This window comes from Mesoplodon mirus (assembly GCF_964341445.2).
Source record: "Mesoplodon mirus genome assembly, chromosome: 5".
Taxonomy (NCBI): domain Eukaryota; kingdom Metazoa; phylum Chordata; class Mammalia; order Artiodactyla; family Ziphiidae; genus Mesoplodon; species Mesoplodon mirus.
In genome coordinates this window covers 70584281-70607186 of record NC_138980.1, presented here as the reverse complement: position 1 = coordinate 70607186, position 22906 = coordinate 70584281, and the positions used below count along the sequence as shown (strand labels likewise).

The following is a 22906-nucleotide window of genomic DNA, read 5'->3' as shown; positions in this document are numbered from 1 at the left end:
TTGTTTTCTTGTGCAGGAGAAGATTGAAATGGGAGGCTGAAATAGGGTTTGAGGATTCTCTTTTAGATTGAATGAGGGTGGTTTAATTTCTTTGTATGGCATTACCAAACTGACATCAATCTGGAAAATATTTATATAATAAAAATAGTAATAACTATTATCATTATAAAGAGTAGCTAATGTTTATTGATTATCTATTCTGTGTCAGGCTCTTTGCTTAACAATCACTGCTATTTAACCCTCATATCAATTCCTTGAGATAGATATTGTTATATCCCTATTTTAAATATGGGAGCATGAGACAGAGAAATTAAGTAACTTGCCTATAAACACGAAGGTGATATAACGGTATGGACTTGAAGCCAAAGACAATGTTTTGAACTATTATCCTGTATTTCCACAAGGTAGATTTTAAATCAGGCAGACACACCAAAGCATGAGGAACCACAGTGATTTCTCCAAGCTTACAGAGGCCAGGGGACCTCCTGATTCAAGTTGTTGTTAGAACTCTGATCTCTCTGTGCTTCTGCCTGTGGGCCAGCCAAGGCCCAGTAGAGATAAAAATCAGGAATACGCAAGGGGAAAGGCTTGAAGCCAGTTTCCTCGACAACCTCATCTTCCTAAAAGGAGCGAGTCATCATGCTAAAGATGAAATCCTGGGCTCTCTCTCCTGCATACAGACAAGAGTGGCAACAACCGATTCAGCCGTGGCTCACCTGCCTGGTCAGCACTTTGCTAGGAACCAGGTTAATGTGGAGGTCACCTAAGCCCTGATTTACAGCCTTGAAACATACAGACTCTGGCCAAAAACCCGCTTTGCTAAAGGATCTTTTTAGGATCTCCAGCCTCTTGCCAAATCCCACCTGATGCTGACATTTTACTAGGAAGAGCTGTAGTTTCAGATAATTCTTTGAGCCTGAGAACTTGATAATATTCCCAAGTTGGATCCAAAACTCTTGTCCCTTAGGTGCAAGGTTGTAGAACATGCCCAGGGTCTGGAGTCAGCCCACCTGGCTGCCAGTCTTGGCTTTACCACTGACTGTTAAGGGACAGGGTAGCTTAAGTTTTCAGGCCTTAATTTCTCCATTTATAAAATGACCATAAGCATGACTAACTCAAAGGAGGTTTCAAGGGTTCAGAAAATGCACTTCCAGTGTTTGGTTTATGGTTCAGTTTTCAAGTGCCACAATACTGTTTTGTTGTTGCTGTCAATACAATATTTTACTTCTGTAATAAAAGTCAGAAATGTAAATCATTTTTATCTTAAGCCCTGTCCAAAGAGTTATGTCACGCATTAAAATTTTTAGTCGTTCAAAAGTATGTCACTTACAGAGTATTCATCTATATATTTTTTGTGATTCTTAAGTAGAGAAAGAAATTTGATTATCAATAACAGCAAAGTTTTCTTGCAAGAATAATTCTAACTCAAGTTCAAAGACTTCATCAACTAGGAGAACATACATCCAAAGGTATTGATATTGATACAGGAAATCAACATTTATATACTTAATTAAACAAAAGAAGACAAAGACCAGAAATGCTTTTTTGAACTATAAAACACAGCTTCTAGCCAATAAAAAATTGTAGTCCTAGGTTAATGGAGCTAGTGCTAAGTAGTAGGGTGAAATAGTCATACATTTTTCCAGAAGATTTTCTCCAATAATGGAATGAAATATTAGATCAGTTGCAGATGAAAGAATCAGAGGGAACTGTCTTGAGTTTACCTATAACTTTCTATTATGATTCCCAAATTTCCGGGTTTCTCTTGCAGAGTAATGTGCATATAACTCAGCAATGATTTATTTCATACACTTTACTTTTTAAAATCACACTTTACATTTTACTCTTATGTAATTATTTAAAAATAACACTTAAAATTAATTTCTCTCCTACAAATATATTGTTGATGTATGTGTAACATGTATTTTGCCCATGTTTTCGTTTTACTTGATGCTTTTATTTCTATATAGTTTTAAATTTGAAACATGCTTAGGATTTTGTGTCACTTTTTTAAATTTAAAATTTTGAATTCTCAACACTTAAAGAATGTTAGTATTACCAGTATTTTGATGATAGTGAGAAATGCTGAAATAATGGCATAACCATTGGTTCGAGAATTAGAAATAGCATGTTTGTGCCCCAGATGTTCCAGATATTGGCAGCTGGTGAGCACAGACCTAGCCCCATTGGTAGGCATGCTTGCATCCATCCACCAGACAGATAGTAAGTGCCAGTTGATACTGTGCACCAAGCATTTTCAGACACAGAGGACACAGCAGTGAGCAAGATGGCCAAGGCCTCTACCTTTGGGAAGCTTGTTAATTCCCAGATCTTGATGGTTCGTAGCCCTTTCAAGCTAGATGGCAGGGATTTTTTTTATGATTGCCTCTTCCTATATATTTCTGCTTGATTCCAGTATCCTACACAAGTCACTTTACCCATCACTAAATGTTTTCTGAACTGTTCCTCGGCGGCTGGTCCAGTGCACAGGCACAGCTGTTCCTGGGCCTCTGTAGCCCTGCTCTGGCTGCCCCACCATCAGCTCTCTGATCTCCTGTTCTGTTTGCATTGAAGCCTCCTGGCTGGTCCACGCCTCTGAAGAGTGTGTCTATCCTTCTGCTCTCTGCTCTGCTCTCAGGGGCTGACTTTCTCCTGTAGTTCTGCCTCTGGGCTGGTGGGCTCCCACCTGGTGGTGGGTGCTGAATTCCTCAGGACTTTGAATGTCTCCTTGGCAGATGGGACATCTGCTTCCTTGGCAGAGACAACCACTTGCTCTCCATCATGCCTGTCTCCAGATCTCCATCTGTTTACCCTAGAAATGGCTGTCTCCTCTCACGCTCATCTTTTCTAGAGGGCAGCACCCCAACAGAGTCTCTGGAAGTGATGCCTAGGGTGAAGTAATACCTTCCATTGTCCCGCAGTTTCTCCTTCTCAGGGTTCAGGCCTGCCTGATTCTGCTTCTGAGATCCTAAGTGGAGGATCACTTGTCATATTTCATTTCACCTCCATTTGGCTATATGAGTTAGCCTCCCAAAAGCTGGATGGAGAGAGGTGTTAGTCCTAAGCCAGTACCCTTAGCTCCCTACACACAGCTCATCTTGGCTTGTGGGGAGGCCAGGGACGATCTGAGGACCACCGTCTGCTGAGCCCAGAACCCCTGCTTATCCCTCACACTCAGGTCTTGGCCAGACTTCTCCTCTCTTCTAGGAATTTTTCTCTCAGACCTTCCTTAAAAATTAACCTTATTTCCTGCTCTTCCACCTTCTGGCACCGACCTGACCAACAAAGTTAAGTCCCGTGTAGACAGTGTTCAAGTGCTCTTCCATGTGGCTCTGGGCCCTGTGCAGACAATAGGGTGTGTCTGTTATGAGCACCCCTCCCCAACCACCACCGTAATTGTTCCCATCTAGAGCACACAGAGAACTTTTAAAGAGTGTCTCCTAATCCCATATGTCATACTGCTTCTTTCTGTCCTCTGGTACTTTAAAGGACATTGGTACATAGACAAAAAGCCGGGCACATACCTTAGCTAGATAATTAGTAAATGTTGGTTTCTTTTCTCTTGGTGCCTGCTGTCACCCAAGGCTTCCAGCCTGAACATCCTCAGTTGGTCCTTTCACTTCTCTTGGAAATGTGGAAATCCATCACACCCCAAACACTGGGCAACATGCAGTGTTTATTTCTGGTGAAGGCACATTCTGGTCAGGCAGGTGACCGCTGGCTCTGTGTTCTTAGATGTCAGATGAGGGGTATGATTATTCAGCAACCAATGCAAAGGTCCCCTTGACAATGTATTTGGTATTTGAAGAGACAGTCATCTCCTTTGTCATTCAGGGGCTAGTGATATATATATATATATAGAAAATTTCTTGATAGGTTGAGTTAATTTTGGTCATACTTTGAATGCTGGTTTTTATCAGCCTCTGGCAAATAAAATTTCTCTTTAAGCATGTTCATATTCTTTAGAAGTGGAAACTGAGTCTCATAAGTTATCATGATATATTTAAGGTTACACCTGTGTATACATAAATTTATGTTCATCCATCCATCCATCCATCCATCCATCCAGAAAATACCTACTGAGCCAGATAGCAGGAACACAAAGTTTGCAAATAATGTCTCCCAGTATTGCTCTTGTGACCCTCAAAGTCTACTTAGGGAAACAGACAGGTAAGCAGGCAAATTCAGTGTAGCTCAATCAGTGCCATAACGGGGGTTAGCCATGCATGCCATGCTATAGCAGAGAAGAGGCACCCAGCCCAAGAGGGGATATGGAGGGATAGTGAGAAAAGGCTTCCTGGAGGAAAGATTCTCGAGCTGAGCCATGAAGGCTATAACCAGGCCACTGAGAGAGTCAGGAAGGGCATGTTGAAGAGAAGCAGTTGCAAAGAGTTTGGGCTCGGGAGTTAGATAGATTTTGATTTAAATCTCACCTCTGCCTCTGAGCTGAATCTGTTTCATCTGTAAATGGGGATGGCAGTACTGATGGTTTACATGGAATGAATGCATTCAAAACACTTCACATGGTGAAGGGGACAGATTAAGCACTTAATGAATTATTGTTGTTGTTATTATTAGTGATGCCTTGGAGCCTGGTGTGTCAGGAGAGGTGTAGGTATCTCAGGGTGAATGGACCATCGGGGAGTGATGGGAAATGGGAGCCCCTGAAGGGGTCTTGCCTCATGTTAAGATGGAAACTAAATATGACTTGGAAAAGCAGGTACCTGGGGAGCTAGAGAGAGTTGCAATAGACTTTCATTTTTAGATATACGGGCCAGATGCCCATAGTGTAGATTGTATGTACACACACATTTGCCCCCTCTTACGCCCCTGCCGTCCTCGCATTTACCAAAGAGCAAAACAACGTCATTTAAATTACATCGTCAGACAGTCTCAAAAGGCTCCAGGGCCACCTGATTCATGGAACCTGCCTAGTAGACAATGATAATTTATTGCAATGTCCAGGATTCATTTTGCAACTTCTCTAAATGTTAATGATCAATAATGGGGAAAGTTCCTGGGCCAGTTGTGGGTTTAATTTAATTTACAAAGCCATCTGGAGCTATGCAGAGTACTTTTTATATTTTTTTCCATACCAAATTTGGATAGCTTCTAGTCACTGTAATGTCAAATGTATAGCAAAGACACTACCCTAAGGTCTGAGAATCTAGAATGGAAGCCAGGTGACCTGGGTAAAAGGACAGGAAGGGACAGAGTGGTAAGCAGAGGGAAGACCTCTGTTTGGTCAGGGTGGTCAAGGAAGGCTTTGCTGTGTTTCAGGAAGAATTAGGCTGCCAGTGGGCTGGATCAAAATGAACAAAGAGGAGAGTGGCAGGATGTGAAGTCGGCAAGAACTAGATTATCAAAAGTCTGATAGACATGGGAAGAAATGGGATGTTTGTCTAAGCATAGTGGGCACTATTGGTCTGGCCTCTTGTCCAGCTGAAGGAGGCTCAGTTCCTAGCAGAAATCCATCATTCCTAGCCAGATAATGTCTCTTCCTTGTTCTTGGGGAAATGGGGGAGGGGAGGTTACAGAATCCACCCTCATTCTTGCACCCTCATCCTCAGGTCCCTGAGCGTTGGACAAGCAGTCTCTCCTCGGTCCTCACCTCCTCTCTGCCTTGATGCTCATCCTCTCTGCTCCTCTCCCTTCTCTGAGGAAGAAGCCTCTCTCCTAATCACAGCTGTGCTCTCACCTGTGTTCCTGACCTTCCCTGTGGCTCCCTGACTATCTGAAGCCTGGCTCCTGAACCCTCCTGCAATGGATTTCTCAAAATTTCTTCTGATTGTCAGATCTACGAGTCTGTTCTGTGTCTTCCTTCCCCCTGACAGCTCTGTAGTCCAGGCGTAGCCTACCGCCTGCTGAATCATAAGTGCCTTCTCGCTTGACCCCCTCTGTATCACTGGGTGTCTATATAACCTGCCTGGGAGAATCGAGCCTGTCTTGTTTTCTTGGCTGAAGGCTCATCACGGGAGAATGAGTGGCGTTTTGCCTTCTACCTCCAGAGGAGGTGGCCAGGAGGGCTCTAGTGAGCCAAGTGGTCCTAGCTCAGGAGGAAATTCACAGTTTCCGGGGGCTTTAGGGATGGCTTTGAAGACCATATGCTGGCCTTTTTTTTCGGATCAAGGCCCAGTGAAGGGGAAGGGCTAGAGGGGAGGAGGGTACCTGGTGGTGGAGAGATACTTCCTGAGACTAGGAGAGGGGAGTGGGCTTTGGGAGTTCTCTGTGGGGTGTAGGCATCAGATTCTACTTGAACTGTCTGCCCTGGAGGTAGAAGGACCCCCAATAGGGGTAATTTCAGAGTGCTAGTATTGACAGTGGCCAAGAGGCTTCTTTTTTTTTTTTTTTTTCGCGGTACGCAGGCCTCTCACTGTTGTGGCCTCTCCCATTGCAGAGCACAGGTTCTGGATGCGCAGGCTCAGCGGCCATGGCTCACGGGGCCCAGCCACTCGGCGGCATGTGGGATGTTCCCGGACCAGGGCACGAACCCGTGTCCCCTGCATCGGCAGATGGACCCTCAACCACTGCGCCACCAGGGAAGCCCCCAAGAGGCTTTTTTAATGGAAGTTCAGGAGAGGGTCCTGGCATCAGTCCGACCTAGAGATCTTGCTTCACAGGCAGCTCCATGAGGGCAGGGATTGTTGTCTGTTTTGTTTTTAGTATTATATTCCCAGCACCTGCTATAGTATCTGGGATACAGTGCTCAGAAAACAAACTGTTGAATGAATAAGATGGAGCCACAGCTTGTGGACAGATGGAGGTGATCAGTGCGTCTTAGGGGTATCAGGTGTCCACAAAGAGAAGGGCACAGGCTAAGAGCCCTCATAGGGTATACAGGTGAGTCTTCAGGACTGTGATATGACACAGAGGAGGATGCCCTAGACTGACTGAGGCAGGATTTCCTGGCAGCCTGGGTGTAGGAGACACTGGGTTATATCTGACATGATTTAGAAAAATTAAAAAATGATAAGAGCCAACATATATTGAGCATTTATGATGCACCAGACATTTTTTAAGTGATTAATTTAATCCTCACAATAATCCTATGACATAGATACGATGATTAACTTTCTTTTTTTTTTCAAATGAGGAAACTGAGGCATAGACAGGCTAAGTGACTTGTCTAAGATCACACAGTCAGGATGTGAACCACCCAGGAACTCTCACTCCAGAGTTTCTTCTATACCAAGTAGCAGTTAAGATGTGAGATATCTTACCGCTGAGAGTCATGAAGCAAATTCATGCTGGTTATACTTGTTTCTTCACTAATTACATAACTTAATATTGTATATACATGTATAATACTATATGTAAAATTTTAGTAATATAATAAAATAATTGTGACAGAACAGATTATGGTTAGAAATAGATAATTTGTTTTCTAGTAATAGAGTATAACAACTTGGAGTGAGCTGTGCCTTGTCTGCCAACCAGGTAATACGTAGCCAGCTCCCTAATTACTAGTACCTGCTACAGATCAGAATAACTCCTGAAAGATAACATTTGTTATGTGCTACTAGTCCACATTTATACAGTACTTACTATGTACTGGAACTTTATAAGGCAAGTATTATTACGCCTACTTTAGAGATGAAGGAAAAGCAAGGTTAAGTGATTTGCCAGGGTGACCCCGGCCTGTCTCACTCCACAGCTCATGATTCTAACCACTGTGCCACACAGAATGTTTTTTTCCACATCATGTGGAAAGATCTGTTTTTCAGTAGAAACATTCATTCTTTGATGATCTGGAAGGGAGTCAATTATTTCAGGAAGAAGTCTTTAACAACCACGTAAAGAACCTTTAGGATATGTGTACGCTGTTTACGAATATACAATTACAATAGAACACTGCATATACGTATATGTATATGTAATGTGTATGTCTCCCACCCTGTCGGTTTTCACTGGGCAGTGGTCTGTTACCAGCTAAGGATCTGTAACTAGTGCTAATGGATTTGGTTGTTGGAATGTTGTTTTTATAAATCCTCCCTAATGGGTCTTAATTTTACTAAATGCCAGCCTGATGGTCACTGAAAGCAGCTTCCAAATTAGCAAACATTAAAACATTTCTTTTAATGTTTAAGAGTGCTCCCCACTCTTCCCCTTTGGGGATCCCACTGGTAACCTCCTAGGCAGAGAGAGCCGGTCTTAGCCCTGTCGGTCTCAGCACAGTGTGGTAGTTAAGAACAGAGGCTTTGGGACCAGGCATGTAAGTTGAAGTCCCTGCCTGCTTCTTACCAGCTGCCTAATTTTCAGTGACTTACTCTCCCTCCCTGGGCCTTGGTTCCTTCATCCTTTAAATGGGGAAAACATGACTGAGGCCTCTATGAATATGCAGCATGCAAATGACGAGTGGGAACAGGACTGGCAGTCAATGCGAGAGAGCTACTCTGCGTGCCTTCTTTCTGAGCATCTTCTCTCCTTGTCTTCTGGGTCCTGATTCTTTTTTCCCTGTCCTCTGCCCAGTCCTTCCCCCCATCCATGTGGGCCCAGGGCTCTGAGGTACCCCATCCTACTGCAAAGTCCTCCAGGCTCCTAAATAGCCTCCAATTTCATCCCTCACCTAAATGAAATCTCTGTTAGGGCAACTTAGAATCTGAGTAAAGCAATTTATCCTATGGTACGCCAGACTCCCACAGAAGCTTCTGAGTTGAACTTGTGCCCTGGGTTACAAAGTCCTGTTTTTTACCTCCAAAAGAGCAGTTACACAGGTTCCTTCCTTTCTTGGTCATAGGTACCACCTTACTTTATTTAGGCCCTCAGCACCTCCCCCTGGATCCTCTAAAAGCATCTTAGGTAGTCCCTGTCTCGTATACACCATCACACCGTGCTACCTAGTCCTGACATACCATTGACTTGGTCACACATGTGTAAAAGTTTCTGTATTGCACAAGAGCCATACACGTCAACACGGAAAAGATGAAGGGTCCAGTATGGAAATGCTAAAGGATATTGGTGGTGTGGTATAGTGAGTGGCTGTGGGCAGGGGGAATTCACATAGGAAATGCTTATCTGCCTAGTGACCAGGGGAATGAATTTAAAAATTTGCATAGGATAGTATTTTACATCTCTTAAATTAGAAGAAAAAATCCTAATAATACTTCATGCTTGCAAAGTATTGATGAAACCAGTTTAGTTGTATAATGCTGTTGACGCTGAGAAATAGTGTAGCCCTTTGGGAACATAATTTTGCAGTGTGTTTCACAAATATTTATGTCCTTTGACCCGGTAGCCTCACTGTCAGAAATCCAATTTTAGGAAATAACAGAAAAGAAGGAAAGAAAGTGACATGTATAGAGATGATAGTAAAATATAAATAATAAAAAGTGAATGTATAGCTAGTGGGAAGTAGCCGCATAGCACAGGGAGATCAGCTCGGTGCTTTGTGGTCACCTAGAGGGGTGGGATAGGGAGGGTGGGAGGGAGATGCAAGAGGGAGGAGATATGGGGATATATGTATATGTATATGTATAGCTGATTCACTTTGTTATAAAGCAGAAACTAACACACCATTGTAAAGCAATTATACTCCAATAAAGATGTTAAAAAAAAAAGTGAATGTTTACCAGTAGAGAAGATATAAATAATGGTACATCAATGTTATGCTGACATAAACGTGATAATTTTAGGAAACTGTTTACTTTCTAATGCTTGGTAAATCCAACCACAAAATTATTTACCCTATAAGTATGTATTATAAATACATGCCTACTATGGGAAAGAATGGGAAGAATGTTAAACAAATGAAAGCAACTGACATATGGGGCATATGAATGTAGTCTGTTCCTTTCCTTTTAAATATTTTTCTTATTATTAAAATGCTATTTGTACAATAAGTAAAATTATCAAGGTAAACTGCAAAGACAACTCAAGGATCCCCTTTCTGTTACGGAATGAAGGCGCAACACTTCAGCATGGTTTCTTCACAGCCCATCAGAGCTGGCCCTGCTTCCCCAGCAGGTTGTATTTCCTTCAAGCCCAGTCTCCTAAACAACGCCCCCCGCCCCCCCGCTCATTTTTGTCCCCTTCACCCCAGCCTTTCTTCCCATGTGTCCTTACCCTGACCACCTCTGATTCTCCAAACATTATCACAGCTTTGTGCTTGGCCCCACTGTTTTCTCCATCTGGAATCCCCTTTTCTTTGGCGCTCTGACCCACCTTTCAAGGTCTGATTCAGAAGCTACCTATTCTGTCTCCCTGAGGGTTTCCAACATCATTTTTTGTCTAAATTAATCTTTCCTTTCCTTGTTAGACAGAGGGCTGGAGTCAGAAGTGTGTAGCCCTTTAGGATGTAAGCTTCTGATGGCAGGGACTAGGTCTTTTATTTTATTTATTTATTAAAAAAATTTTGTATAGCAGGTTCTTATTAGTTATCCATTAGTTATCCATTTTATACGGATTAGTGTATATATGTCAGTCTGAATCTCCCAATTCATCACCCCACCCCCGCCACTTTCGCCGCTTGGTGTCCATATGTTTGTTCTCTACATCTGTGTCTATTTCTGCCCTGCAAACCAGTTCATCTGTACCATTTTTCTAGGTTCCACATATATGCGTTAATATACGATATTTGTTTTTCTCTTTTTAGTAGAGTGACTTACTTCACTCTATGACAGTCTCTAGATCCATCCACATCTCTACAAATGACCCAATTTCGTTCCTTCTTATGGCTGAGTAATATTGCATTGTATATATGTACCACATCTTCTAGGGGCTAGGTCTTTTAATATCTACAGATTTAGCTGATAATAGGTGTCACATGATTATTCCCTCCTTCAAGCTTGCAAGTCTGCCTGTTCAGGAAGAGCTAACACCTATCAGAGGGGAAGCAAGCAAAGCAGTCAGATGATGATATGTCCAATGGTTTTATTATGGAGTAATATATATAAAAAGATTAATTGATCTGTAATTTCTTCAGGATGCAACTTGCTGGCCAAATTGCTACTGATTTTATTAATCAAACAATGGTATTTTGTATTTAAATGACCTTTCTTTTTATTTTTAAATAAAATAAGGCTATTAGTCATGATCTGAGTTCCCATGGACTCTGTACCAGTAGTTGTAGGACTTTAAGTTGAACGAGACAAACAATGCCTAATGTCTAGTAGCTCATCCTGGACTCATTTCCTATTTATCTCATTTTGTTTTTCAAGAGAACCCTGAGTTTCCTCAACAGCTTTTAGGAATACATCTCACCTTGAACATTGGATTTTGTTGTATTTGAGAAAAATGAAAACTGGAGGAAAACTCAGGTATGGTACAGTCATTCACTCAGTCATTCATTTATTCAGTAAATATTTTTGAGTATCTTCTGCTTGCCTGGGTCTGCTCTAGGCTAGGAATACAGTGGTGAGCTGCCACCACAGAGCTTACTGTGTTGAGGGAAGTAGACAATAAACAAGTAGACAAATGACAAATGATATTTGCTACAGAAGAGGGCACTGGGATAGAGAGTGGCTGATGAGGCAGGGAGTCACAGGGCAACACGTCTGCAGTGCTACTCAGTGGGGCTTCACTGAAACCCCGCCTTAGCTTAGCTTCTCCTGCCTCGTCCTGCTTCTGCCCCTTCGTTGCAGGCTTCTCCCTCACTTGCACAAGGACCCTCCAGCTCTGCTTCTGGAAGTGATGGTCGTTAGACTCAGAACTCCCTGGCGTCAGGGACTGTGCCTTTCTTGTTCACTTTTAGATGGAAGATTTAAGTGGGAGGCTGATGTGATCTGACTATTTCAAAAAGTTGTCTGACTGTTGCTTGTGCGTGTTGGTGAGGAGGAGGGGAGGGTGAGGTCAGAGGCAGGTGGATCAGTTGGAGGCTACTGTAGTAATCCAGGCAAGACAGGACTATGGCTTGGATTATATAAATTAAAGCATCTCTGTTAAGCAAAGATTTTCATCCACAATTATACTTACAAGACTCCCCTTCCATCAAGAAATTTGTAGGTGACCTTAGGCAGATGAATGTTAATAAAAGAATAGTGCATTATGGTACATAATGGGAGGAATATATAAAAGATTAAATGCTCGTTAAGACTCTGAATCCATATATGAGCATTTAGTACAGAAATAATGAGATGGAAATGTGTAGTTGGTCTTTAGCTTGATTGCTGGAGTTAGTTACAGGTCCTTAGGCTGGGCGGACTATAATTTCTAAGATCTGTTTGACTGGGATAAAAGTGACAATTTGAAAATGACTCTTGTTCTTTCCACTTTGGGCTAGCAAATGCATTTGGTTTGCATCTATTTCTTGGAGGCAGTGGCGATTTATCTTCCTTCTTTGAATGCTCCTCAAATTCCTCTCTTCTTGTTAGTCCCTAACTCAGAATACAATAATAATCAGCCTCTGAATACCTTAACAAATGCAGCACATGATGGATATAAGGATAGGTAAGCTAAGGCTACACAGCTTAGGAAACATGATAACTAAGAAGAAGAAAAATGCTTTAAAAGATTATCCTTCCATGCAAATATTTATATATTCAAAGAGCTGAACTGAAGGCAGCAGAATAACCAAAAAGGCAGTAGTTGTTTTGTCTGGTTGTGCGGACTTTGAGGAAATGAAATCTCTTTTGCAAATGTACAGTAGTATTTGCTCTTTAGAGAAAATTGTGTCAGATGATTCAACAGCAGGCCTGAGGAAGGGCAGAGAGGAGGCATCAGGTGCTCTGCTTTTCCCTCTTAAAGCTGAGCCAGGCTGGGGGTGGTGGGGGGGCAGGTCAGCAACTCAGGCCAGTGAGTGGAGGAGCACTCCTGAGACCCACTGTGGAACACTCAGTGAGCTGAGCTCCCCTGTGGAGGACAGAGGCCCCACTGCCTCTCCCTGCCGTGTGGGGCCACCCTGGGAGCCACCTGCTGCTCTCCTCCATCCCTAAGACTGCCAGGCCAGAACCACTGTTACGGCATCTCTGCATAGTAAGAGCTCTTTTCCAGAGTTACAAACACAAAAAGGACACAGGTCAGCAATGGAGGGCATGGAGATGATGGCCCCATACCCCAGGCCAGCCTGGAACATCATCTGAATTCTGTTGTATGGATTTTTGATCATGAGGGGAATTATAGATGTTTGAAGTACATTAAAGCCTATGGCTTCACATTTTATACCCATCTGTCTATTCATTTGCTCACCATGGAGACTGCACATGATGTGTAGGGTGAGTACTGTTTCTCAGTCTTCAGAGACCAAGATGAATGAGGAGAGGTCCCACCTGCCAGGAACTCAGTCTTTACAAAATTTAGAATCATTAGAGAGCCTTTTAAAAACACAGTCCCTGGGCTCCCACCCAGGAGAATTGGATTAGAAGCTCTGTGGGTAGGGTACTGACTTTTTTTTTTTTTAACAAAGCTCCCAAGTGGTTTCCTTTATGCAGCTAAGTATGAGAACTTAATTTGTTCTAGAGAGATACATTGAGTTTGATTTCGATCTAATGTTGGGTTTGGTCTAGACAGATGGAATGCATCCTTGGGGAACTACAATCCCTGTCCTCAGTGGTTTACAGTTAAGGGGTTATAGCCTAGATCCTGAAAACTATCCCAGAGATTCTCAACAGGGAATGATTTTGTTTCCACGTCTTCCTGTGGAGACATTAGAGACCATGTCTTGGAGACATTTTTGGTTGACAAAACTTGTGAGGAGGGTGCTACTGACACCTAGTAGGTAGAGGCCAGGGATGTTGCTAAATATCCTCTAATGCACAGGACAGTGCCCACAGCAAAGAATTACCTGGCCCCAAATGTCAATAGTGCTGAGGTTGAAAAAGGCTGGTTTTGTCTTAAGGGTAGTTTCTGCTTGTGAAGCCAACATGGCATATAGTTTCCATTAGCTAGCATTATGCACTAACTGTGTTCTAGCTACATTATGTGTTAGTAAACATTAATTGTCATTTATTAGGTACTATTGCTTGTCCCCACCGTACAGATAAGAAAACTGAGCCCCAGAGATGAAATAACTTATGTAAAGCCACCTATCTAGTAAATGAAGGACTTGGGATTTGCACATGTGTAGTCAGGTTTCCAGCCATAACAGTATATGCTGCTGCCCAGCAGGGTTTATTTTTCTTCTCCTGAGAGTTTTTCCAGGCAGAAAAGGAGTACATACATACTTGTGTTAGTTCTTCTTAGGATTGTTGCTTGAGAAAAACAAGACTACTTTTCCTAGGCAAAAGATAGCCGCTCTGGGGCTTCCCTGGTAGCGCAGTGGTTGAGAGCCCACCTGCCGATGCAGGGGACACGGGATCGTGCCCCGGTCCGGGAAGATCCCACATGCCGCGGAGCGGCTGGACCCGTGAGCCATGGCCGCTGAGCCTGCGCGTCCGGAGCCTGTGCTCCGCAACGGGAGAGGCCACAGCAGTGAGAGGCCCGCGTACCGCAAAAAAAAAAAAAAAAGAAAAAGATAGCCGCTCTGAGCCAAGAGATTAATGGGCATTGGTCATTTTTGTGCCAGCTAGGGCCACGAGAGTGCTGAGAGGAATCCCCAAAGAGGACACTGATGGATGCTTTCGATACCGATGGATTCCAGCAGCGTTTGGCAGCTCCTGGGCATCCTGCAGCACAGTTTGGGGTAGTGCCTGACCAGCCAGACTGTGTTTGTGACAGCTCTGGTCTTCTTAACTCTGAGCATCTGTTGAAATGATGCCTCAGCAGGAAAACACAGTGGGAGAATGTCTGCTTAGAGCATGTGAGCGTCTGATTGGCCTCTCAGGCGTCCTCTAGAAAGCCCCAGTGTCCCCACATTCCTTTTGCTCGCTGGCCCTGTGCTCTCTGCAGACGGAGGAAATGAAACAGAACCCCAGTAGAGGTCAGGTGCTGTCTCCAGTGTCCCTACCTGTGGTCACCACACTAAGGGGTTTCAGCCAGTTGTGCATCTACTGCTGAGCCTCATTGTCTCTCTTAGCACAGATTTAGGCCAGGAGGCTTTTGAGGGTTGGAGTAGCATCTGCCTTATCCAAGGGGCTCCTGCAGGCCAGCAGATTAAGTAACTTGAGACAGGTTACTAAAGCCACATATTTAGTAAGCGGAGAGCGTGAGCCGGCACGCTCCTGGCCATGACACTATAAATTGCTACACAACACGTTCTGTTTTCTTCTTATGGGAGTTTTTCCAGGTAGAAAAATGGGCCACCTTATGGCATGACTGTAAAATGTGCACAAGATGGTGATTTTTGGAGGAAAGAACAAACAGACTTCTGCTGTTGTTAGAGGCCCTGGCCCAGCATTAGACAGGGTGGTGATGCCGGTGGAATGTTCCCCCCACACCCCTCCCCTCTAAGGTTGCCCCTCCCTCCTTGGTATTCTCCTCTGTGGACACATTTTGTGCACTTCTGGGCTCCATCTCTATGAAGGAATCTTGAAATGAAGTTCACAGCAGGGAATTGAGGTTCACGGAGGACACTGACTTGGTATGTTACCATTTTTTGTAGATATTTTCCATTTTTGTTAAGAACACAGGCTGTTGCAAAGAATTTACAGACTCTAGTATTGGCTGGCCTAGTGGGTCTACTGTTCAGCTCTCTCTCCCATCTCTCACAGAATTTTTCCCAAAACTTTAAAAAAAATCTTTTTTCAGGCTGCCTTCTACCTCAGAGGGTGATTCTGCTTCCTATTTATAGAGACGTTGACGCTTTTAATATGAATTTCCTCAACTTTTTTTTCCTGTTGGTGGTCATTAGTGCTGTCTACCAAATAGCTCCATTTTTTTTTCTCCTTTCAAACACATGGCAGGATTATTCAGCACTTCCTGGCCCCTTTTGTGGTGGGGTGAGTGATGTGACTAATTGTTGACAGTGAGTTGTAAGCAGAAACAATGTGTGTCACTTCCAGGTGAAAGCATTTAATTGCTGGTGTGAGACTCTCCAGGGCTGGATTTCCCTTTGGCAGGGTGGAAACATTTGAGATGGTGGCATTTCTATCAGCCTGGGTTCCTGAGTGCATTCCTCTGAATTCTGTTGCAAGATGGAAATAGGATGAGCAATATATAAACGTGGTTGTTTTTTTTTTGTTGTTGTTAAAAGCCAATACAGCTTTGGTTTTGCTTGTTAACGCAGCGTAACTTTACCTGCCTTGATTAATAGTCTGTCCCTTTTGCTCAACAATTACGCTGCATACATACCCACCTTTTTTGCCTTTCAGCCTTTCTCAGAGGCTTTCTATCCTGAGAAAACCACCCCTGATTAAATTCATCTGATGGCTTCCTATTGTTCCTTAAAAAAGAGCAAAAACAAAATCCTTTAGCATGGTCCACAAGCCTCTGGTTCCTGCGTGGTCTGGTTCCTGTGTGCCTCTTTAGACTCATCCCACACCCCACTCTTCCTCATGCCTTCTGACTCTGCCACATTCACATTCTTTCAGTCCCTCTTATAGGCTGTATTTCTTCTCACCACAGGGCCTTTGAACAGCTTTGAACATGTTTTTTCCTGCCAGAAATGTCCTCCCCACCTCTGGTTAACTTTTCTCAGAGCAAGCGTGAGTTCTTCTGAGAAGCCTTTATTGACTTCCCCAATTAGGTCATATCTGCCTTTAGAAGTTGTAATACCATGTTTCTCTGCTTCATAACACTGACTTCAGTTGGAACATTACAGTTTATTGGTGTGATGTTCTGATTAATATCCATCTTCCCCACCATGGTTCATATCACATCATTTTTATTCACTACCACATCCCCAGTGATTAGCACAGCATACTTTGTAGTCACTCAGAGAAAGCTTGTTAAATGCATGAATGAGGATATACAGTCATACTGTCCAGTTTAGTAACCACTGGCCACATGTGCCTATTGAAATTTTAATTAATTAAGAAATTAAGAATTCAGATTCATAATTACATTAACCGCATTTCAAGTGTGAATTAACCATATGAGGCTAGTGGCTACCATATTAGACGGTAGAAAACAGAACATTTCCATCATCATAGAAAATTCTATTGGATAGTGCTGGCAGGATAAAGTCCAAGTTCCTCGTGCATGGCATATGATACCCTCAAGGATCTGCTGCTGACAAACTTTCCAGTTTGTTTCTTTCCCACAATAGTACAGCCTCAGCCACATCCCCCTCTAAACATGTTCCTTTCATAAACGTGCCACTCTTCCTAAGATATCTGTGGCTTTTTAACTTTAACCTCTCTCTACCTAAATTGCCATCCCTTCCAGAACCTCTCATCCTTTAAGCCCCACCTCAAGTATTTCCACTTCTGGGAAGCATTTCCACTTCTGGGAAGCATTTCCTGAGGTCTAGACTGAGTGGGTCAGTGCTTCCTCTGACCCCCATGCTGCCCCCTTCCCATTCCTGTTTGCCTTGCTCAGACAGGATTGTGACCCTTTGTTCACACATCTCTCTCCAGTGCTACATGAACCCCCCTCAAGGACAAGGCCTGGGTCTTCTCAGTCTCTCCAGTGCTGAACACAGAGCTGGTGATGTAGTAGACATCAGTGAATGTTAGTTAAATGATGACTCAGCCAGTGAATGAAAATCACAGAGGATATTATTTCCTGAGCACAGCAGTGTGAAGAAAAAGGGAACTGTGTTACTAAGTAGGGCTAGTGAGGGTTCTGCCTGCATCCTTCCCCCTCCCATGGTCTTGTCCCAGGTCTTTATTTCATGTGATACTAGCTTTCTGGTCCAGGAAATCACCCAGGAGCTTGGCAGAGTCAGGAAAGGGCACCTCTGAAATTCTGGGATCTGGAAGGCTCTGCTGAGTGGCGCTGCTTCTTGAGGAGAGTGGGTGGGTCTCTTCAGCTGGAAGGAAAGATGGCTGGTACCATGGTTGCATCCTCCAAATGAAGCCACACGTCAAGACGCTAGAACTGGGGGCCACCTGGGGTCTGAAAGAGGCAACTGCTATGAACTCTAGTTTGCTCAGCTAGCAAAGTGCAGAGGCTGTTGCTGCTGTGGTCAGAGCCTGTCTGTCTGCACCTTACCCACCACACTGATGGCTCTCTGAGGGCAAGACTGTGTCTTACTTTCCTCAGGATCCCCCGCAGGCTGATCAGTGACTGTAGGGCTTACAGGCCGTGGCTAAAACAACTTGTCAGATTAAACTAACCACCCTTTTTGGTGATATTGCCTAATAATAGACATGCTTTCTGCAATGACAGTGATATAATTTTGGGCAAAATATTCATGTGTTCCCATGTTTTTTGGTAGCAGACCTTGGCTTAATTATGTCCAGAGGGGCCTCCATCTCCTCTACAGGTGGAGTTAAGGCTTCTATTGTAGAAAATAGGACCTCCCAGGTCTCCTGTCTCACTCTCCTTTGGCGCTTTGAACCTGGAGGACACATGCCCACAAAGTTCTTTCAGTGAATGGAGGTGCACCTGATCCTCATTAAGGCAGACCTGAAGTCAGGAAGGAGGAAGAGATGACATAGGGGAAAGAAAGGAAAATAGCCTCCCTGTAAGCCTAGAAATGAAGAAGCGATAAAGAGGAGACAGAGGAAGGGATGAGAGTGAAGGGCCCCGATGTGAGTCTTCAGTTAGACAAGCTGAAAAGAGCACTAAGCATCTTGTCTCTGTACCAGTCAGTCAGCAATGACAATGTGCCAGACACTGCACTGATCTTTCTTTATGGGTGCAGACTGGGCCAGCTGAACCTGAATGAATCACAGACTGGTTAGGTCTTCGCGGTTGGTGTGACTCAGAGTCCCTAAGCATTTATTTAGAGTTGATATTGCAGGGGGAGGGGAGAGCCTTTAAGAAGGATATTTTTGCATGTTCCCTGGAGACAGAGCTAGAAGTGGAGGAGTCAGCAAGATGTCTGTCATTCAGGTTGGCCCTGGGGGAGAAGACCAAGGCCTGTATATATACTGGGGCTGTAGGCCAAAGCTGGAGGGATTGTTTTCTTTATCTGTGAAGCAAAGGTAGAATTGCTTCTGGGCTTAGCTGTGACTCAGTATGGGGAAGAAGCATCCTTGCTTCTTCATGAGGCATGCTTGGCTTCTGAAGGGACTGTGGCCTGTAAAGGCTGGGGGGGGACTGAGATGGATAACAGAAATGTCTTAAGTAATGTGAACACTGACTCTAAGCCAAGTGCAATGTGTGTATTAATACTGCCTCATTTATACCCACAGGCTGGTGAGGCCTGGGGCTATTTGAGGCACACATGCTTTATTCCATTTGATTCTTACACCAATTCAATAAAGTAGGCATTATTAACCAAGCTTTATAGATGAGGGAAGTGAGACACAGAGAGGCTAAGTGACTTGCTTAAGTGACCCCATTAATAAGTGGTTGGACTGTGATTAACCTGTAAGGGTACCTTCTTAGCCACTTCTCCAACACTGCCTTCCAAACACAGTGGGAAGGCTGAGTCACCCTATTAAGGCAGAAGTCATGGAGAACAGCCATATCCTCATAAGGCCTTTTGGTCTTTGGGGGAGGAGTTATAGGCTATAGGGATGATGTCCTTACCCAGGGGGACATTTCTAGCATTCTCTGGGAAGATAACAAAGGACAAGCTAGGGAATGTCTCTGGGGATAAAAGGACCCCTCTAGTCCCAAGGAAGGGGGAGCATAGCATCACTGAATGACAGTGATGATGCTTCCCTGTGGAGCTGTAGAGACCTTTTCAGTTTCCAAAGCATTTACCCTCATATCAGTTCATTTGAAAGTTCACAGAAACCCTGTGAAGCAAAAGCGTATATGCCTATTTTTCAGAAGGGGAATGAGGCCCAGAGAGCTTCAAAGACTTATCCAAGACCGTGTGGTCATTAAATGTAAGAATCATGCTAGAAGTCTCCTGACACCCTCTTCATCATTCCTTCCTCTTTACCAGGTGGTCCCTTGTGCCATGGTGGGGTAATTGTCTTTATGTAACGGAGGCTGACATTATGGCTGAGGCAGCCAGAGGACCAGACATGAGGGTGATGCCCGAAGAGAGGCAAACATTCAAATGAAGGGCATGATCTGGGGTGCAGTACCAGCCACAGAGTGGCACCCATTTCACTCAGATCTATGCATTTCATAAATATAAAGGCTGATTCTGTATTAGAGTTTCCCAAATATTGTTACATGGAAAACTAGTTTCACCAGATGCTCCATGAGAAGGGGAGTTCTGTGGTCAAGTAATACACATTGTACCCTTCTTCTTTTAGAGTAGCAATGCATGATCAAGGTTCTATAATGTCTTTAAGCAAAGAAATCTTTTTGACTCTGCTTATTAACTCAAGGTCTCTAAATTTATTTGAACACAAAAACTTTTTTTAAGGTCACCTATTAGCAGCTCGTGGAACTGCCAAGAACAGCTAGTTTGTTTTAATCACTGAATTAACGGTTTGATTTGATATGTGGCAGAGTCTTAGGAATTTTTTTATGGTTTTATATTCCAGCCTTATGACACATATATATGTCAGGTGTAAATAAGCCTTGGTGCTAGTTGTTTCATAATTAAAAGATCCAGGGTTAGATTGTGCCCATGCAAGCATTCTAAAGTTCATAAATTAAAAATGAAATCTCATTATAATATCAATAAGATTTTAAAATATTATGTTTTTTTTTTTTTTTTTTTTTTTTTTTTTTTTTTTTTGCTGTACGCGGGCCTCTCACTGCTGTGGCCTCTCCCGTTGCGGAGCACAGGCTCCGGACACACAGGCTCCGCGGCCATGGCTCGCGGGCCCAGCCGCTCCGCGGCATGTGGGATCTTCCGGGATCGGGGCACGAACCCGTGTCCCCTGCATCGGCAGGCGGACTCTCAACCACTGCGCCACCAGGGAAGCCCAATATTATGTATTTTTGCTGGTAATTCATGATAGAATAAATGTCAAGGAAAACTGTGAGTCTGCTCTTGTATGATGGCATATGTGGTTTGAGAGAATTACCTATTGGAGATTTTTGAAATGAGCAAGGCTGACATTTTATGCAGGTCATTTATCATCTTCCTACCTATGGATTGCAGCAGACACTTGACATTCATGATGAGTATTTCTTGAGACCTTTATGATTCTCCTAATTAGCAAATACCACTAGAGGAAATAATTTCCCTCACAAAACCTTTTTATTCTGACCGAAACTGTCATGTTCATAGAGTGTTTTCACTTTTTCTTCTCATTCATTACCAGGGCTGTTTTGTACTTGGTAGTTGACAATGAGAAGGAACATATAGGCTCTGAAGTGGTAGCCAGACTCTGGACTTGCTCAGTGATTTACCCTCAGTGACTGTGTTGCTAAGTTGGATTTATGTTTCAGAAAAATGGTGAATGCTTGCATTTTCATGGGCTGTTGGAATTGCTCGTGAATAGCCAAAACTGTGAACGTAAATCTGCAAATGCCAAACATCATCTTTTCTTTGGGGTGTCAAATACATTTTCACCTTTCACCCTGTGTTGGGAAGCAGGAGAATACTGTGGCTTGGGGAAGGAAGGACATGCTAGAAACTCAGGCTTGTTACCATTCACTACCAAGCAGTCTCTTCCGCAGGGTTTCTTTGAACCCCAAGATCATGGATATCTCAGCACCTTTAGGAAGGGATTGCTGTGCTTTGCTGAAGTGCCTCAGTGAGCTCTTGAGATAAGCTAAAAAGTGAGTTTCCCTACACTAAGTAAATAGGATTGTACATACTTGAAACTGCAGCCTGACTCCTCCCCTCCTGTAATTTTATGCTTTTGAATATTAATCTAAGGCCACCTTTCCCATGATTTATCAATTTTATCTTCAGGACTCAGAGTCTTTGAAAAAAGCTATTTTTCCTAGAATTTTTGATTATTATTAAAATTAAAAGGACAGGAAGATTTTTATCAAACTTGGAAGCTCTCTCTAGATGAATACCACAGATATATGTGGTTTGTTGAAAGATGGTTCATCCAACACAAATTAAGATAATCAGACAAGAGGAGAAATGCCCAGAGGCCAATTTGGGGGCATTGGAAATTCCCCCAGTAGTCACCCTGTAAAAGAGCTGGAAAAAAACCCACAAACCCTTAAAGACTGATCAGCCATCTTGCTTATGTGGAAAGCACATTGGTATTTAAGCATATGGATCTTCGGAGCTCTGCAGTTTTCATCAGGGTGAATGATGTCATCTAACATAAGAGCAGATTCTGAAGAATCCAGAGTATATCCAAAGTGGAACCATAATTGAATTTTGCTCCTTAGGGACTCAATCTGACCAGACACTGTGGGTGTGAGGGCTACTGGGTGCTGGTGGCCATTAAAGACACCTTGAGTTTGATTGAGGAGGGGGTACTTACTCTTTTGAAAGTCTATCATGCTTCCTATTAAAGCTTTTCATAAGCCTTGAGAGTGAAATTCCTCTGAGCCTCCCAGAACCATGGATTCCACAAATCCTCTACACTAAGGCATTTTCTACACAAGTCCCCAGGCACACAGGGAAAGCTCAATAAATGCTGTTCACAGAGCTGAGTAATATGTTTTTCATGAAAACTTGGGAATTGGCCTGCTAGCTGATGGGAGCGTTCACTGTAACCTTGTCCTTGCTAGTGGCCCGGAGGCTGAAAATCTGCTCTTTCGTTCTCTAGGCTTGAAGCCTGTTCTGTTCATGGAGTAACTGTCATGATTCATCTCTCTCTCCTGGTGGGCTGGGGGTGAAGGAGGGAGCTCTGAGCAGTCCTGCAAGTCTGGAAGTTCCCTGTCTAGAGGCAAGTCGGGTAATCAGTGTTGTTACCATCCCCTTGTGGGAACAGAAAATAAGCATGAACAGAAAGGTAGGCCAGCAACCCTGGAGTTGGGAAGGCCGGGAGCAGTGGGGAAGCTTACCTTCTTGACTTCATATTTAATGGCGAGTTTGATCCGGCTCAGACTTGGACGGTGGTGGTCGGACCAGACTTGCAAGTTCACATCACCATTTAAAATCGCTTCCACCTCTTCTGTGTCTCGGCATAGGTCCAGCACGCCCACCACAAAATCCTTGCATTGCATAGATAACTTCCTGTAATCGTTCTAACAGAATAAAGAGAAATCAGGGGTGTGT

The 22906-nt window shown here is 43.5% G+C and overlaps 2 protein-coding genes across 6 annotated transcripts in view; one reads left to right on the top strand and one right to left on the bottom strand.

The window, feature by feature from the left end:
* LOC309805790 (uncharacterized protein) overlaps positions 1-22906 on the top strand; it is a 460110-nt gene that overhangs the window by 85001 nt on the left and 352203 nt on the right. For all 5 annotated transcript variants that reach the window (XR_014294304.1, XR_014294305.1, XR_014294306.1 and 2 more), the window contains one exon: positions 11157-11255. Coding sequence is in view for 1 of the 5 variants with exons in the window: in XM_082624004.1 (XP_082480130.1) it covers positions 11233-11255 (23 nt within the window). In the remaining 4 variants the exon portion in view is untranslated. The remainder of the gene's footprint in view (positions 1-11156; positions 11256-22906) is intronic.
* Positions 1-22906, bottom strand: part of TRPC7 (transient receptor potential cation channel subfamily C member 7) — a gene marked incomplete at both ends in the record, with an annotated part of 124448 nt that overhangs the window by 67931 nt on the left and 33611 nt on the right. The window contains one exon of the mRNA XM_082623993.1: positions 22693-22875. Coding sequence (XP_082480119.1) covers positions 22693-22875 — 183 coding nt within the window. The remainder of the gene's footprint in view (positions 1-22692; positions 22876-22906) is intronic.